This window comes from Lepisma saccharinum, chromosome 6 (genome assembly GCF_977018435.1).
Source record: "Lepisma saccharinum chromosome 6, izLepSacc3.1, whole genome shotgun sequence".
NCBI classification, from domain to species: domain Eukaryota; kingdom Metazoa; phylum Arthropoda; class Insecta; order Zygentoma; family Lepismatidae; genus Lepisma; species Lepisma saccharinum.
In genome coordinates this window covers 72,022,366-72,042,157 of record NC_139234.1, presented here as the reverse complement: position 1 = coordinate 72,042,157, position 19,792 = coordinate 72,022,366, and the positions used below count along the sequence as shown (strand labels likewise).

Here is a 19,792-nt window from a genome sequence, read left to right as displayed (position 1 = left end):
TTGTACACTTTTGGTACACTTTCTTGCATATAATATGCACAAGATGTGTACTGAAGGTGTTGCAAAAGTGTACTTAAAGTGTTCTAGATGTGTGCGACCCGAAATGACGAAATTTTGTACACTTGTTGCACACTTTGGGGACACATTCAAAGTTGTGTACACTTCTTCAACGCTTTCTGTACACTTTTGTTTAAAGTAAGTCTGTACACTTCTTGTACACTTTGTAGCACATGATTTCATTTTGTGTTGTTGGTCATATCGATTGTCATTTTATACTTTTTTGACAAATTAATATCTTATGAACATAAATCAATTTCATTATATAAAGCAGTAACACATATAAAATGTCACATCACAATTGGTGCCACCCATGCATGTACGTACAAGCCACTAATATTTTATTATTGGTACATTGTTTGTACACTGTAAAAATAATACCAGTTTTGTCATTTTTGGTGAACTCTCTTCGATAAAAATGTTAGGGAACGTTAAGTGTAGCAGAGATGTACGACCCGATTATTAAATTATTATTTTAAGCACAGGATTTTAAGAGTAAGATTTGACCTATTGCCCTTCAGCCATAGAAAGTTAAAATTTCCGTGTTATTAGTGTTGTTATCAATGTTCTATTATTGGGAAGAAAGGTTTCGGTACACTTCACATCTGTTTGTTCTTGTGTTCATCGTAAGAACTATTGAAAATATTGCGGCATGTTTATAAATTTTAAAATATACCAGGAAAAGAGCGCTGGTTATTATCATTACCTTACAAACAATAAAATTGACATTGAATTGAATATACTTTGGAGTTGTTAACAAGTATAGACTACCGTACGTTCATTAGATAGAAACTGGATTCGCCTCGCTTCTTTTTATAGGTATACCGTATTGGCCCGAATATAAGCCGCACATTTTAACCAAATTTCAATTGTCATTTGTTCCGAATAGTTATTTGTCTTTTTATTCTTTTTAACGATGCACAGATATGAAAGACCACAACGAGCTACGACGAAAGTGGTCCCGAGATCGAATCCCGGACTGGAGATGGGTGCGTGTCTCTTCATCAATTTCATCACTCATCCTCATCGTCGCGATTAGCCAAAAGTGGAAGTGATACGAAGCTAAATAACAAAAATAAAATCAAAACAGGAAATTTTTCCCAGAGTCCCAACTTATGGTTATTTTGGTTCTAAGTTTATTCTTACTCTTCCACCTGCTCGCTACTGAAAAATTCTGGACAAACAACCCCTCATGACTCACCACCGTAACGGTACATCTTGAGAGGCGTGAGGGGTTGAAGACAACTTTCGCAATCGCCGGAAGCATTTCGCTTGGTTGGCGTCTTCTCGCGACACGTGTTTCAGTAGTGCTTCATTTCGCATTGTGTACTGTGTATTGTAGTTCTGTGCAGATTCAGGAGAGAACGAACTACCACCACAGATTTTCGGAGTAAGAAAAGTAAGTATTTATGCATGTTTTCTACAATTTCATTTTATATGTTTCTTTGTTCGCTGAAATTCTGATTTAACTGCCTAATTATAAACGCGCGAATAAAGGAAAGAACCTGGTCAGACCCAACGATTACACCAAAATGGGAGATTAGCTTCAGGGCCCATTATTTACCATACCATAATACAGTGGCGTACGCAAGGGGGGTTACCGGGTTTTACCCCCCCCCCCTTGAGCTTTTGAAATATTATGGAAATTGTTGTAGAAAAAAATTAAAAATGGCTAATGTATCCCAGTCAAAGATCTGCGACAGTAATAATAATAATAATAATAATTTGAATTATTATTCCCATGCAGCATGAAGAAAAACACAACATTCCAAACACAATCTAAGCGGACGCAAAGTTCAATTTTGCAATTATTTTTTTTTTGCAAAAAGTCGCGCAGTGACGTGCGAGAATTGTGAAAATTCCTTGCTTCGTCGCAGTGTGCCGAGTCTGCCGACCTTATTGCAAACATTCTTCCCGGTACTGATTTCACATCCCCTTGTGAACTCCTCAAGTGATGCTGAGTCTACATCCACATCATTAAATAATGTTGAAGAAGTGTTTTGTGAATCACCTAGAAGTGATAAATGTGTTGGAATGTCTATAAACTTACTTTTCAACGAAAACATAGACTCAATGGAATTTAGCAACATTTATTCTCGCGCTTCATCATCATCCTGGGCGAGTTCCATAGGTAAAGGTAATGTAGATTCCCCCGTACATATAGCACCGTGCCATGAAGGCACACGTAGTGGTGTGGCGGGCCCCAAAGATTCTCGATCTCGAACTATTTTTGCAGGTGATGTGAAATTTTGTTCTATTTCTTTCATAAATAGCAGCTGCATTAGTAGTAATTATTAGTAGTAATTTAACTAATTAATTAATTATAAGAATTATTAATTAATTTATTATTATTATTATTAAAGTATAATAAAACAATGGTAATGTGAATTTGTAGAAAGTTTTCGAAAGAACACCCCCCTTGATGAAATCCTGCGTACGCTACTGTCATAATAGTTTCACATTAAGCTGCGTTGTTATCTAAATAGTTGCAAGAACTAAGTTATGTGTTAGGTGAGAGTTCAATGCTTCCTTGCTTTTGTTCTCTGCCTATTTCATTTATTTTTGTCATTGCGGACAATTCCAGTTCCGTGAAGCAAATATACAGGCATATAAAATTTGAAAATGGCAGAAAGCACACTTTTTCTCTCTCGCGGTGACTTGACCCCTCATTCTCTTTTTGGAATAAAAAAAACTGCCTTCTCATTCCTCTCCCCCTTTTGTTTGTAACGTTTTTGTCAATTTCTTTTCCGTTAAAGCTTCCCATCTTCATTTCTCATTTTAGTATCTCTTCCTTCCTGTTTATTTCCTCTGTTTTCGAGCATTCATTTCCCTATGTTTACCCTCACATTTTCGGCCTGTTTCTTCTTTATTCTCTCTCTCTCTCTCTGTTATTATTCCTCTTCCTTGCCTGTCTCTTTTCGCTTGCTTTGCTTCTATATTTCTCTCTCTCTCTCTCTCTCTCATTCGTTTCTTTCTCCATTTTTATATTTCTTTCTCTGTCTTTTTCTATTTCTGTTTCTTCTTTTCTACTTGTTCCTCTTTCTCTCTCTCTTTACTATCTCCACAGAGATATATATCATTCTCTCCAATTCTTGCTTCTCTATTTCGCTCGTTTTTCTATTGCTTTATCTCTCTTGTGTTTCTCTATTTCTCTCTCGCCCGCCTGTCTCTGACTCGGCCTCTTTCCTCTCTTGTCCTCGGTCTCCCTCCCGATGGCTGATTACGTCATTGGCTTGTAATCAAAGGATCTCGGGTTCGATACCTGCTGCAGACACATTGCGCAGTGATTGGGATCACGCTTTAAACTATAGGTCCGTTCCGACCAACCTATTTGTACATAAAGTGTAGTTAAGACCAACAATTCAAACAATTCTCTTCTCCTCCTCTCTCTCTTCACCGTGTGTGTGTGCCCGACTCGCTCCTTTATCTTTATCTGTCTCTTTTCTCTTTCCTTCATTCTCTGTCTGACTCTTTAATTCTATTCCTTTCTCACATTCTCTGCCGCTTCTTCCATCTCCCTTTCTTTTATTTCTTTTAAAACACTTTTTCTTATGTGGAGATGTTGGAAATATTTACATCATGTTCGCATGTCATCATAAGAAAGAAGTGCTTTAAAGGAGAGAAAAAATAGATGAAAGAAGCGGCAGAGAATATGAGAAAGGAAGAGAATTGAAGAATCGGACAGAGAGTGAAGGAAAGAGAAGAGATACATAGACATACACCGAAGAGGAGGGGGGAGCGGAATACAAGAACCGAGGGAGAGGGTAAAGGGAAAAAATACGAGTACATGGGAGAGAGAGAGAAATAGGGAAGCGAGAGAGGGGGAAAGAAATATGGAAACGAACGAGAGGCATTTACACATTCTGGATGTTATTTTTTTTTCTTTTAGAAAAGAGGAGTAGGCGTAATAAAAATCTAGAATATCTTAACCTTATATATGTGAAAGATAAGAAATATTATATTAAAAAATCCATGAATGCTAGAGACAATGGTTCTATCAGTGGCGTGCGCACTTTCTTTTGTGGTCCGTCCTCATTTTGCCATCTTTTCGTACGTCTGGCGTTCTTCTTTTTTTTTTAAGTGCAGTCGAAAGGGGGTTATAACCCCCACCAATAACTCTCCTTGGGCGCGCCACATTAGCACGCAATATTAATTGGATATTTTCCATATCCAGTGTAGTTTCAAGAACTAGACAATGGATAATATCGAATTAACATTCCATACTAACATCACTTTAAACAATAAAAAAAATATATATCACTCATCTTAGTAATAAGAATGAAATGATCATCCTAGGACTTTATAAAAAAAATATTTTTAAATGCTACTTGTCTGTTGTTCATTATTCTTAACTGTGCCATTAAATTGATATACTCAACTAGTATTTTGTTTTGATATCACTAGTTCTCATGCAAAAGTTTCTTTTATTATTATTCTTAAGGCACCTATTGTTCCTGTCATGAAGACAAGAGAGAAATATTCAGAAGCTATTGTCGTGCAGAGAATTGTGAGGCATATGATTCGACTGAAGAAGGATTATTCTGTGCTTATTGTGGATATCTACCCACCAAGGATGCAAAAGGTAAGTGTGTGTTACATATTGTTATCTGAAACATGAATATTTGCATTTCCAAATCAATCAGTGATAAGAAATCTCACTTTCCGTAGGCAATTTACCATGATAAAAGTATTCCTCGTGTTTGAAATTTGGACTTGCGAGTTAACAAATATAAATAGAAGAAGTCAAAGTTGAATTAATTTAAACTGTCTTCAGAATATATTTCCTTCGCTTCAACATTAGGTACATTTAAGGCTCAGATTTATTAAACTGCTTGACGCAACATCAATGTGGCATATCAAAAGGGGGTTGGTGGGGGTCACAACTTATAACCACCTCTTTTGCTTAGTATTCCTTAAAAAATGTTGAAAAAAAAACATCAAAGGCAGAAAAAAAGGGCAAATTGAGGGCTCATTAATAAAAATAAGCATATGTACCCCTCCTCCTTTCGAAAATCCTGATAACTCATAACATCACTCACAATCTGAATAGCTTCTTATTGGATGACATAATGATCAGATCTTAACCCCCTCATACCTTTGATACCAGCTTTATAAATGAGACTTAGGTTAATTCAATATGCTTAACTGTTAAGGTTTGTAGTCTCTCTGTCTCTCTCTCTTTCAGTAGTGGAATTCTCTTGTGGAAAATTATTTTTATACTCATAGATGTTATAGATAAGGATATCATGTCAATTTTGCTGTTTAATTTTGCTTTTATACTGCTTAATGTGCAATAACTATATCTTGTCTCTTTTATTTTATTTTATCTATTTGTGCATATTACCTCTTTTTATGCTTCCTTTCAAAAGTGTCTGTAGCAATGCCTATTATCCTAATGACATGTGGAATATGCATTTTTAAGTCATAAAGTAATTTTGGCTCTAAATTTTTCGTACCACCTTTAAATACAAACTGTCATCCACAGATGGAAAATCCAGAATACACCATTCTAAATATTTTTTTGTGCAAGTGATAAATTATTTTAAGTAACTTAACTATACAAAAATAATGGCCAACACGAGAAACAGTCATGTATATTCTCTTTCACTTTCTTAATTGCTTGAGATATGGAATGGTATTTTTTTCTGTTAACATACAAACTTTTATGCACATCAAAGACTTGGAAATTTAATTATTACAATGACATTTAGTCATGGAAAGTGGTAGAGGAGCAGAGAGAACTCTTTCTCCTCGTATTTGTTTTTCTTTTTGTTTCATCCTTTCTTTTCTCTTTTCTTTCCACTTGCTTTCTCTATTCAGCCTCTCTCTTTGTCAGAGCGAAATAGACTCCTTCCCTCACTCATGTCTTTTATTCCCTCTTCTCCTTTATCTCTCTCTCGCTCTCTGTGTCTCTCACTGGTTTTATCATTTTTCTTCTCTCCAACACACACACATATGTATGAGAGTGTGTGTCTCATTTAGAGAGAGAGAAATATGTGTGTGTGTGTGTGTCATCTTCCCTTTCTCTCTCACTGCATTTCTTCCATTTTTCTTCTCTCCTAGAGGGAGACAGACAGAGAAATATGTGTGTGAGACAGTCATCCTTTCTCTGAAGGAACAGAAAAAGGAAAGAGAGAAGGAAGAAAAGAGTGAGAGAGAAGAGGAGAGTGATAGAGTGAGCCCTCAGTCTGCCTTTCTCTCTCCCTCTCAAATTTTCTATCCTTTTGTGAGGGAAAGAGAGGTGGTGGGATGGGAAGGAGAAAAGAGTGAGAGGGGGAGGGAAGAGAAGAAAAGAGAGATAAGTTATGAAGATTGATTGATTTAGTTTATTTTACTTCGCGTTTTGTGCCTCTTGGCTAATTTGCGAAGATGGGGATGAGTGATGAAATGATGAAATTGATGAATGGACATTCACAAACAACCAAGCCCGACCGGGATTCGAACCCGGGACCCTTGGCGTCGCAGCACGATGTGCTAACCACTCGGCCACAGGGTCGGGCATAAGTTATGAAGAGTTTCCAATTGTAATTCATATACAAATTACATAATTTAAAACCATGCATTCTCTTCATCTGTTTTAGTCTCACATAAGTTCCTAATTATTATATTTTCAAAGCTCCAAGTAATGTTCCTCTGTGATAAAGTGTTGACTGTTTCACATTCATATTATATGATATAAACAGGAAAAATTAGTCTTGTATTTTTTAAATCAATTTTTTATGTATAGGATAAACGTTTATGAACAGAAAAGTAATATAAATGAACTAAATTGAGTATGCTATATCTTTAATCACTTTGTTTTGGCTTATAAGTATATTTCAGAATCTGTCTCCTCTATAGTTTTACAAAGAATATTATTGCTATTATATTTACACCACCTGGGTATGGTAATATTTTCCCAGTGCTAATTTAAATAAACCTTGAATGTTCTCTGTTTCATACCAGTAAATATGGTATTTGTTTTGTTTTACAGTAACTTCACATCAATATTTTCTTGGCCCTGTGCAAAGACATGCAACATAAAGGAGAAAGTGCTCTTGTGATGAGTTTCGGGTTCAAGTCTGGCCTGTATAGGAGTATTTTTGTGTACCCGTCTTCATGCATCAAAGGTAAGCGCATACAAACTTTAATTGCTGTAGTTGAGGGGAGGAACAGTGAAAGTAATATACTAAAGGTTTAGAAGTTGACAAGTTGGATTCTAAATATTTTGTAGTCATTAGTAAAATAGAAGAGCTGAATTCTTGGTTACTGTTGTTGTCTTTAATATGAGTGGTTCTTGGTTTGAGTTCCAAAGTTCTGTATTAACCCAACATCATAACAGTTGGGGAGCTACATGCAATAAATAAAATACTGTGAGCTTGAACACCAGTAACAGTGCTGATGGTACACAATGCGTTAAGCACATATTATCCAATGAAAAGCTGTCTGTCTGGCAGGCCTTGACCCCTCAAAGGGATATGGAGTCATGGAATTTAGTGTAGGTAAAAGGGAAGCAAATTGGTACAGGGATCTGCTTGAATGTCAAAGCATTGTGTTCTTGGGTCATGGCAGATATTAAATAAGTCAAATTTAATGTCAGTGTACAACAGCCATTTGAGGGCATTGTTCTACCACGTATTTTTTTCTTTTTTTGTGGGTTGATGCATAGTTAAGTCTCATTGCGAGAGAGAGATTGTTTTAATTGGATAATACTTGATCAGGAATAAATGTGATGTTTTGTAATTAAATTCAAGAAAAAAATATGATATTTATGCATGCTTCATTTATTTTCAGGAATTATCACCGTTTGGTAACAAAAGATTTTGAGAAAGAAGCACCCTATCTGGCACTATTAGTGGAAGGAATGTTGTCCCGGTAGCTGCAGATGCTAGAAAGTGCAGTGTGCCACTTTACGAACATTTATCTATGCACTTGTTGACATATACTATAGTTTTGAATTAGACTACCCCAAAAGTTGTGCTACATGTATGGTATTAGTCCAGTATATGTATACTATTAGGCCATAAAGACAGACTGTCACCTCAAGTCATCTATCTTATGTGAGAAGTTCAAGGATTGAAAGCAGACTATGCATTAAGTACCAGTGTATCTGTGACAAACAATAAATGTTCTGTCTCAGGATCTTCTGTATCATTTGTTACTATGAATTGCACCTAAGTTTCTCTTATTGTTCATTAGCAACAATGGTGTGGTGATTGAAAATGGTATTCATAGTGTTTCTGTGTTTTATATTCATTTTAGGTTACAGGTTGTTGATTTTTTTCTGTTTAATGACAATGCTTCTTTACTCCTGCATCATTTATTTTTTGTTCATAATTGAATTTTTTTCCTATTTGGTTTATTCTTGTGATTGTTAATCTGCATGTATACACGATAAGGCATAAACATGTAGATTAAATTTATTTACTTTCTTTTTTCAGCTATGATCTCTCATTTTGTGCAAAAGTTATTTTCAATATCTCCTGAAAGTGTCATTTCAGTTTCAATATTCAATTCAAAATTTGCACATATAACCAACCATGAACTCACAAGGCCATGCCACTTTGAAGCAGAAAGGTGTGTTTATATATGCACAAATGTGAACAAGCTCAATTTTTTAATTAAATGTAGCTTAGCACCCCCATTACCCTGCACTAGAGAAATTTACACTAATCTCCCTCCGCCTAAAATATTACAGTACTGATAAATTATTTCGTTGTGTACTAAGAAGTGTTTTCAGCATGTTCTAAATGTGGGAAGTGTACTATAAATGATAAAATAATTTCTAGAATGCACTTAACACACTTGCAGAATATATAATATTGACAATATTCCTTTCCATTACTTTTTCAGCATATACAACACTTCTGAAGCACATTAAATGTGAAGTGCTTCAAGAGAGTGTTTGAAAAGTGAATTTTTTTTTACAGTGGAGAAATGTATTGGAACTTTTCCCTTGCAGGTATGCAAGAAAAGAAAAAAAATGATGCATTTCAATGTGTCACTCTACACACTAAAGATGCATCAAATTTTTTGACTCCAACGACACGTTTAGGTGCATCAACCGAAATATCCACTTTAATGTGTCATTTGACACATTTATTTCGATGCATTTAGGTGCATCTTTCAGTTTGATGCATTTTTAATGTGTCATTGGAGTCAAAAAAATTACGCACTTTTGTGTGTCAATTGACACACTTTGAGTTCTGTGTGAAAGTTGTTGCTTTTTCCTCCTTCAATTGTCAAGTTAAATGTGACTCAACTGTATTTTTATTCTAGAAACTAAGTATGAGTACTGAATTGCGATATATCTCATGTGTGCAAGAAGTGCTTTCAATGTGTTCTGAAAGTGTCGCTCAAGTATTTTCACAAGTGTTCCAAATGTGTAAAGTGTACCAGAAGTGATCAAAAGTAGTTTCTGCAGCACACTTCTTACACACTTTTGGGACACATTTACATTGGAAGCACTTCTTGCACACTTCCTGTACACTTCTTTTGTTGCACTTTTTGTACACTTCCTGTACACTTTTGAAGCACTTCCTGTACACTATTGAAGCACTTCCTGTACACTTCTTGTGCACATTTAATGTGTACAAGAAGTGATCAAAAGTAGTTTCTAGGAAGTGTTCCAAAAATGTGCAGAAAGTGTATTTTTTTTTACAGTGTACTTGCTAAAACATGGCTCCTATTTGCTTCAAAGGGGAGAGACTTGCATCACTACAGACAATGTTTGCCTACTGGTTACGTTAACCATTTTGCAAATTATTGTGTCATTGAAATACATGTGTTTGACACCCAACAAACAAATAAGAATCCTTTGATTGATCAATGACTTCTTGGATTACAGTGTCATCATTCATATTTCATATCAAGTTTTATAGAGGGAAATGTTGTATCCTCTTTACGTTATGAAAAAATACCTTCCTTAATGACTATGGTACGAAACCAAATGATCTAAGGGGCCTCCTTCGCCTTACCCCATTTCCGAAAAAGCGATGTCTCTGGGCCACTTATCGCCACCACGTTTTGAGCAGAAGCGTACAAACCCAAAATATCAGGGTTTTTTATGCTGATACTGATTTCTGACCGTCACAGAATGGCTTAAGATATATGAACAAAATTAGGAGAATCCACTCCATAGCAGAAGAGTTGACATAATTATTTGTCAAAAAAATTAGGTTGTGCATGAGGTACTTTAACAGACAACGTCTGCTACAGACACAATGTAATATTATAAATATAAGAAAATAAATAGAAAATAATTTGAGAGATTTTCAATCGTATTTATTTCACTGCAGCTTTTTTATACTTGTCATTTTCTTGAACCTATATTCATAGGGGGCCGCCTGATAACATCGAAAATTTTCACAGTGGGTACAGGACATCAAGGAAGGCAACTTTTATCAATGACTATTTGCTCGTCTAATTCTTCTTTCGATGTTACAAGCAATCGAAATATGGCATCTTATAACCTTAATGTATGCAATCCCATTGTAAGCTTCGCAGTTGCAAATGTAATTTATTTTTACTGCCGTTTAAAATTCTTGAGAGCAATATATATAACATGCTATGGAAACGATATCATGCAAACAGTCAGGGTTAAAACTTAACTTTCCCTTTATAAAATGGATATCATGACACACACCTATGTTGCTTATCATATTTAATGCGTTTGCATAGAGAAATGATTCATAAGATTTGAAATTCACATTTATATTTCATAAGATGCTTAGTGTAACCCGTCTCACACTACAAATTTTATCGCTTTTTAACCGAAATAATAAATGTGAAACACTATCACATTTTCATCGTGTTTGATAATAATTTGAGCCAGTAAGCTGTCCTACATCTTTCACTAGCCGACCTCCATGGTGGGATGGTTACATAACACACTACGAAGCCAGGGGTTCCAGGTTAGAGCCTGGGCATGTATGTTCTTTGTGAGCAGAGGCGAAACCACAAATCTTTATATGGAGAGGGGTCAAGTACCAGGACAAACATGCCAATTATAATAATAATAATATAGTGGTGGTAGTGGTAGTAACAATAGTAGCATTAAAATGACGTTATTATTGTCGTAAATTATGCAAAAGGGGGTACAAGTCGATGCTAAAGCATTTGTGTTTGAACAAATAATTTGAAATATTAACTAATAATGGAAAACAAGCGTACAAACTGTATTTTTGAAAGACAGAATATGCATGACGAACATTATTCTTTTTGCCCATATGACACGTATAACTTTCATGTACAACATATTTTTTACACATATGCAACATGGAGCGACATAAAATAAGAAAATACATATGCAACATGTTAACTCTAAATTGTGTATGTATTCAAAGTTTCTTTAATATATATATATTTTATTTAAATACATTACATGATCAATTCATCCGCCAAATTGTCTCTCAAATGTGCGACAACAATCTGAAGTATATATCTGGCCTTAATTCTCTCTCAGGTAATTTAGAATGTATTACAGAAAATAATCATATTGGGATCGAAGCAAGCAGGAAAATCTTTAGATCCAAATATTTGCAAACTGAAAACAATATTGATTTAATTGGGCGCAAATAATTTCACTGGGTGCCATGGGAATCTCTTTAACATTTTTTTTTCATTTAGATCGTTTTGGTCCAGGGTTAACTCCCGCTGACCCCTAGCTGCGGCTCTGCACTACGGACTATAAGAATAGTAGATATTATGCTTGCGAGCGAAGCGAGCAAGAAAATTTTACGAAATGTACTTTTATTTGTATAAAATTTGAAATCGGGGGGGGGGGGGGGGCAATTGCCACTCTGTGCCCCCTGTAAGTGCCCTTTTTCTGGAAGAAAAATGCAAGAAACACTTGAAAACTTATTCCATCTTGAGTATCCATTTGTCCTGTTATTCTTAGATTCTGCTAGTCATGTTTCTTTACTTCAATGTTTGCCCCCCTAGATTGGACTTCCCTCCAAGATTTGGGGGGGGGACGACGACAATGCCCCTGCCCCCTTGTGGTTGCAGCACTGTTTGTGAGTGTCTCTTCATCAATTTCACGTCATCACTCATCTCCACGATTAGCTGGATGTGGAAAAAAAGCAATGCTAAGTAACAAAAATCAAATATCCACTCCCTCTCTGTCGCTATTATCAAAAGATAGACTTGGGAAACAAAAAAAATATGAAATTATGCAGTTCAAATTTCATAGCAACACATTCGAGAAAAAAAAACATCCAAATACATTAGACACTTTTAATACAAGACTACTCAAAGTGTCACAACTGTTCTAGATACTGAAAATTGCGAAATCATTTTCCGAAATCTGAATCTAGAAGGGAATCCCCCCAATTCTGATACGACATTATACGGAATCCGACACACCTTCGTGTTGCTAGAGTAATACAGGATATAATTGTAAAGATTAGTGAGAATTCCAGGTAGGAATGTGTTCTTTATTTTTCACAGGGGGGGCAGTTGCCCCCCCTGCCCCCCCTCTAGCTACGGGCCTGTCCACATCAGGTAGTAACAGTTTTTTTTTGTTTGTTTTTTGTAGCCAGTTAAAAAAAAAAAACATCACAACCGAACGCAAGATATGAAGTTACAAATCACGGAAGAAAATTTCGATTTCTTCTGAGTGGAAGCAGCCACAATTGATGTAAGCTCTACATGAAGTAATTTTTCCAAAGTGAGGCACGTCTTTTTCGCTTCTAGCTGCTGCTTCTTGGCGAACATTTCCAAATCGTGACTATTCGAATTCGGATTTCCCAAGATGAACTTTTCAGCTGAAGTTTCTAATTCATACAACTGTTCATCAAATTTTGCAGTAATCTCATTGTCAGCTGCGTGTATCTTCTTGGTCAGGTCACATTCGAAACTCCAGTCCAAATACTATACTTTCCTGATTTTCCTTAGGCAGGAAGAGATTTTCTCGCGCGTTTTCCTGTGCAAAGATCCCTCTAATTGTGCACTTACTTTGTTTAATTTTCACTTGAGGAAAGGTTCTTTGCATTTTGAAGCAGAGTCCTTAGTTTCTGCATAGTCTGCTCCACTTCTTCTCCATATCTTCGACACATTTAGTGTATCAGCCACTTTACATTCTTCAATGTAGATCTTCTCCTTCCCACTTTCCTCTCTGCTATGATGGCACAATTTCCATACATGTGGTGGTGGTTCTGATGTTGTGTCCAAGATGGCGTCTCCTTCGTCCCTGGAGCAGTGCGGTATCTCTGCGCGTGGATCTTCTGCGACAGATGGTGTTAATCCTTTCGAATCTTCAACCGACGCCATCTCTGATGCTTGTTGGTCAGCTTCCTGCCCGTTTTGCAACATCGACATCCGCTTAATCTTGAAATTTCGCTCAAAATACCACCGTTTTAGCTTCAATCAACCAAGCATGGACATGTACGTCACGGACACTGACGGCTTGTAACGATTCCATTGAAAGTCAATGTATTCATTACAAGCCGGCAGTGTCCGTGACTGTACAGGTTTCCATGAAACGAGTTTCAACAATCGCAACCTAGACTATTCTTTCAACAATTGAATCGTGGAACAGATAAATGTATTGTTATCTCGGGCAATGCAAACTTACATCACGTCTATGAACTGGAAGAAATGATAGATCGATGGATTTAGTGCTTCGAGAGAAATGTTTAGCAGCATCACTAAGGATCGAAATTTACAACATGATCATTCTAGTGCTAGTGTTACTTTTAATTACATTTTATTCGAGAAATGCGATGTTTCCACGTGAATATATTATCCATGTCGGTATATCTACACGAGAGCCAGAATTCAACCAAAGGGAAGAAACTGAAATGTATTCTTTTCTGTGGTTGCGATGTTGAGATACGAGCTTTCTCTGAACTAACCACTTGATCATGGCAGTGTATAAGGAGAGAGTTTAACGGACCCAACTTCCTCTCATTGGTTTAGTAAACATTCTGCATTAATTGCATAATAAGAGAAATTACATATCAAAATTGGTCAAAACACTACATTCATAGGCGTGCACACGGGGGAGACGGTGCCAGGGGAGCAGGAAAACATAAAAATAAGAAACACATACAGTATCCGTGTTTTAATAAGAAATTCCGTCTAATTTCAGAAGCCTCGCTCTCTCTCTTTCTCTCTCTCTCTCTCTCTCTCTCTCTCTCTCTTTCTCCACAAAACAATTTGACATTGTTTACTATAATAAACAGGATTAACGTAGTAAGGAAGATGTTTTCACTTCGTAAATCGCGCAGAGCTCCTCCACAAATCGGCCCCCATTTATATCTCTCCCGAGCACAGCCTCAATTGCTAATGACCTTTCAGTTCACAAGGCTTATTTGTTTATTTATAATTTATATTTATACACAACTAGAAGATTGCAGTAGTAATCGAAACAGCACCAACTAGAAAAAGAAATGCAAACCTATGTATGGACGAGTTCTGTGCAATTTATTAAATGATAATAATAGTGGTTTAATAACGGCAAATTGTAAGACCGAAGTAATTCTAATTGGATTAAAATACGATCTGAAAATCGATATTTTTAATATATTTTAGCCACTCTCGATGGTAATAGTGTCAGATAACACTTGGTATTAACTTTTAAGTGCCTAGGTACAGTCACGGACACTTCTGGGTTGTAAAGATTCCATTGAAAGGTAATGGAGTGAGTCATTACAACCTGGAGGTGTCCATGACAGTACGATCTTGTATATTTTGAACTTACGCGCATCAGAAAACGTAAAAGAACCTGATCCTACAGATTTATTAATGAGAGGGATTCAGCTAATAATAGGGGAAAGTGGGGTAAGACCGGGTAGCTAACACTCGAAGGCCTGCTGGAGTTAAACTATTCGACATTGTTTAACTGAGTACACTATATATCATTCCTGAAAAGTCATAGTTGCACTACTTTTTTGTCAATGATTATTTTCTGAAAAAGTCAAATCACCCGTTTTTACCCCACTAGTGGTAAGACCGGGTGCATATGTTAACTTTATGGGAAAATAAAAAAACGAGATCTTCAGTGGAAAGTGAAAGAAATTTTTATTTTATACCTATGACAAGTTGGTTAATGCCTTAGCTGAACAATTCAAGAATATTAGTTACAGAAATCGCAAGTAAAGTAGTTGTCTTCTTCCTCCGCTCCACTGCAGCTTTCGTGGGCCCAGCCAAGACACTTTCCACATTGGATCCACCCTTCTCCTTGTTCTGAGTTAGAAAATAGATCATTACAAAAAAATATATAATTTAGTCTTAAATGATGATGCAATGATGGGTAGTGTCCGGTCTTGCCCCGCTCGGCATACCCGGTCTTACCCCGAGTGCAAAGGTTATAAAAACGAAACAGAACCACGCTACTATTGGACTAAATCCGTATTGTTTGTTAGGGTATAAATCCTTAGTAAACATATAATCAGCTGGACTAAAGAGCGTTTTATAACTGTAATGACTATTAAATAAGGATGGTTTAAAAACAAAAGAACATTAGAGAGATGACATCGTAAAACAAACTCACCTACACAGTCGCCGTGAATTCAACAGCAACAACACGCCAATATGGCCGCTCCTTCTTCTTGACAAGTGGAATGTAGTTCACAATCTGTCCGCTAGAGAGGAGTACTAATGATGCGAGAACAAGTGTTTCTAAATTACGTTTAAATGTTATCATAAGATTTAATGACCTAGGTTAGAACAAATGTTGTAAGGTGATAACATATACATTTTTTTTACTCCCCAAAGAACTGCCTTCCGAAATGAAATCACAAATAAGCAACTGAGTGGGGATCTCCCAAAGCAAAAATCGTAATTCGCACAGTGCATGACAGGTTGTACTAAACGCGTTTTAAATATGGTGTTAAGATACTAGGAAGAGTCAAATGAAACTGAGGCAATTGTCGAAGTTTCTCCTCCATTAGTAAACTTTTGGTGTGGTAAGCATGCACAGAGATATTGAATTTTCATTTGCCGATAAATTTCTGTAAGTTTTAGGCTGACAGAGGAGGGCAAGAAACAACTCCCCTTAACTGATACAAATGTGTATAGGAGGCGCCATTTTGAAAGACAACGAGAATGGCTTCTTGAAGCTCACTTCATTAGTGTTGTAGCTTGGTGAATGTCGTTTTGTGAATAACAGTTGATACCTCATGTAAATTTGAGCTGTATACAGTCTGCCTATAATTTTTATTGGACTTCTAAGGTTTTCATTTGAATCTTGTAATATTTTCCCTTTCTTTTCAGCTCGAGGGAGACGTTACTCTCCAGAGCCTCCTTCGTGTGATCTCCCACTGCCAGGAGTTCGCTGAAATTCAGCTGAGGATGAACGAGAGGAAGACGCTGAACATTCTGAACAAAGACAAGCATCGGGAGTGCATCCGGTTTCCATTCCCTGGGAAGATAAAGTCGCGGGAGATGAAGATCAACTGGTAAGGATGTTACTCACATCAACACCTTCTTTCAATAAAGATATCTGAAGGATTATGTTAAAAGTTTCCTTTATAGGCCAGAATATTTATTAAACATTGCTAAACATGCAGTCAAGAAAAGTACGGTTGCATTCCGATTTTGGCAAATTAGCAGATAAGTTGTTAAATTTTTAGTGGTAGAAATTGTAACTTCTAACAGTGTACATTTCAACAACGCTTTTGTTTTTTCAGCTTGATCCAAGCCGTTTTCGGTTGCCTGCCTCTTCAAGACCCTTCACTGCTCCAGGAGACCTTAAAGATAATGAGAATAGGACAGAGAACAAGCAAATGTAAGTTTTTATTGTCTATGTACGTGCTTAGGTTGTTGTTGTTTTTTAAATCATGTATTCAACATATCCTGAAATCTCTGCACAAATTCAGTCTACTCCGTGACAGTTTTCATACATCTATAATCAATCACCCATAGATTTTTAAAACACATTTAGTCTGCCTAATTTGTTAGAAGTTAGTCTTAAATTGTACGGTATATTAATCTGCCGTTAAAAAATTAAGTTTTCTTGTTAATTTTGAAAAACCGGGATGCAGTCATTCTTTTCGTCAGCACTTGTATGATGTTGTCACTTGTCTATGCTGAAGCTAGGAAAAGACGTAAACATGGCGTCTGTAACATAGAAAGTCGAGAGACTGGAAGGCTGTTCCAGGCACGTGTCCAAGAATTCCTTTCGGGGGAGGGGGGGCTGAACACAATTTTTTAAAGGGGTATAGATAGAACCTCACAATTGTATGTTTAAGGCCAGTGGTGGCAATTGGGTTCCAAAATAGGGGGATGCAAGGAAAGTTTACTTTCTCTTGGTAGACAAGGCTTAGCATTAATAGGCCATAGTATGATAGTGTGGAGGCAAAAATATAGGGATCAACTATTCCCTAAATCGTCGCCACTGTTTAAGGCTGTCATTTTAATCAGAATGTGAAATCTGAACATTTTTTACCACTCGACTCCTCTCTTTCCATACATTGTGTGCCGGAACCATATCAGTATGTGTGTTTGTCCATTTCTTCTCATCGGGCATCAAACCATCTCTGTACCAGAAGTGTTTTTACGAAGCTGTTACACATGCACGGGATGGACAATCCACTCGACAACACGAGATTCAAACTGTGGGCTGCGAACTGGACGCAGTTGAATATTTCTCTCTGATTCGAGCCTGAACACCACTAATGTGTCTTGTCCTCCCATGTTTGCAGCTCTTATAAAACCCGAAACCCACCAAATTGTTCGTATTCCGGCCTAAGCACTCGCAAGTGCTCAACATTGTCTGTCATAGCTTCCGCAGTCTTGTCATATATCGGCACGAAACAAAGGAAGTCTTCTAGAATACAGCTGGTTCTCGAAACAATTAATGCACAGTGAAAACCCTTCCGTTCCCAACACATCTAATATTTCGTCTCCAAATATGATCAAATGCTTACTCATTTATCTCCAGTGACGTGCCCAAGGGAAGGTTGGTGGGGTCATAACCCCATTTGACCAAATATTCCTTAAAAAAAGAACGTCAAAGACAGGAAAAGATGGCAAACTGAGGACTGACCATCAAAAATAGTATGCGTAACGGTAACCCCTTTCCCTTCCGAAATTCCTGGGCACGCCACTCTTTATCTTGGACACATTTTTTAAAATCAACTTACCAGAAGTTTTTATCATTTTGATGTTGTAAGATGCCCGCAATATTTCATCCTTGTGAGTTGGATCTTAGGAAGATTTCAGACCGAAGGGACACACGATACATGTCGTTTGGAATGAGCCAATCAACAGTAACGTTTTACACCGTAGCGACACAAAAGGACGCACAAACATACTTTCGACTTGTGAAATCCTCAGGCGACACGGTGTGAAATCTCCCTTAGTAAGCCACTGTAATCGTCACCTCGAAGTGGTAGATCTTGTTGACCACAGAATAGAAATTTATCCTCAACTGGTGGGAACACCCCTCATAATACAGGCAACATCTTACGATTTGACATACACAGGACATGTACTATGTAGACATTTTAATGAAAAATCAGTCGATATCAAGGGTGGGTCGGTGGCTCAGTTGGTAGAGCTATGATTCGGGTCCTGGTAGAGCCTGCAATATCCGCTAAGATGTCTACATATGCAACATCTTCTTGCTTTCTCTTTTCTACATTCATAAAATTTTCGGCTGTCCCTTTGTGGTAGTTAAGTTTTTTAGTGTGTGTGGAACCCAGTAGGCTTAATCAAAAGTATTTTTTTTTTATTCTCGGACTTCATACACGAAATGTGGTCCTTTCACAACTAAAGCATCACTGAAAACTTTGATTTCAGTTGTTCTGTGCAGCTTATTTATTTTTTAATAAACCACTCCAATACCCGCTACTGCTGAAATATTCACTTTAGAGAGAGAGAGAGAGAGAGAGAGACCTTCGATCTCTTCAGCCCTCGACCCGAACTAGCACTACACTGAGGCTCCGGAAGTTCCGCAGTCGTCAATGTCTTCAGCTTTGGACCCGAACTGGAACTACTAGTAGACTTCGTTACTGTATGGTATTTAGTCCTTTTCATTTTCGAATCACTAGATCTTATAAAGCTACCAAACTCTGAAGTGTCATTAACCGATTCTGTTATACGTACAGATCGACCGGGAAATTGTAGCCGCGTATTTATATGCTCATTATATTCTAGAACTTTCCGCAGATAAAACAATTCGTAAATATTGCCAGGAGTTCGACTCCTCTTATTCGAGAACGTTCCATCTCTCGCTTTCCAGAGATTAAAAATTACAACGAATCCCCCTACGTGTGGCGCTACCTTTGCTGTGCAGCTTCCAAATGCTGACAAGTCTACATAGTGCTCAAGTTCGCTGCGACAACACCGAAAGCGCAAGAAAAGTTTATGTGCAATATTATCAACAACAGGGCTATAGAACATTCTCCGTCTTGCCGTGATAAGTATTTCTCTCCTTAAATTATCGTCCCATTATTCAAGAAGAGAAAAACCTAATTTTATGTAGTATAAACTTTAAAAAATCCTGTAAAGGGGGGGGGGCTCCAGCCCCCTGATCCTCACCTTGGATATGTGCTATTAACAATAACAGGATTAAAGAACATTCTCCGTCTTGCCTGGATAATTATTTATCTCCTTAAATCATCGTCACTAATATTATCTAGTATAAACAAAAAAATTTCCTGGGTTGGGGGGGGGGCTCGAGCCTCCTGATTCCCACCTTGGATACGTGCTATTAACAATAACAGGGTTATAGAACATTCTCTATCTTTTCTCGATAATTATTTCTCTCAAATTATCATCACATTATTCAAGAAGACAAAAAAAAACT

The 19,792-nt window shown here is 37.0% G+C and overlaps 1 protein-coding gene and 1 long non-coding RNA gene across 3 annotated transcripts in view; both read left to right on the top strand.

Annotated features, from left to right (window-relative positions):
- Positions 1-19,792, top strand: part of LOC145988871 (putative ATP-dependent DNA helicase HFM1) — a 357,472-nt gene that overhangs the window by 246,092 nt on the left and 91,588 nt on the right. For both annotated transcript variants that reach the window (XM_083124130.1, XM_083124131.1), the window contains 2 exons: positions 16,255-16,439; positions 16,671-16,768. In XM_083124130.1, the coding sequence (XP_082980256.1) occupies positions 16,255-16,439; positions 16,671-16,768 (283 nt within the window). The remainder of the gene's footprint in view (positions 1-16,254; positions 16,440-16,670; positions 16,769-19,792) is intronic.
- LOC145988874 (uncharacterized) lies at positions 1,342-8,345 on the top strand. Its single transcript, XR_014441797.1, has 4 exons — positions 1,342-1,456; positions 4,499-4,639; positions 7,031-7,166; positions 7,831-8,345. It is a non-coding gene; the product is annotated as an uncharacterized LOC145988874 (long non-coding RNA).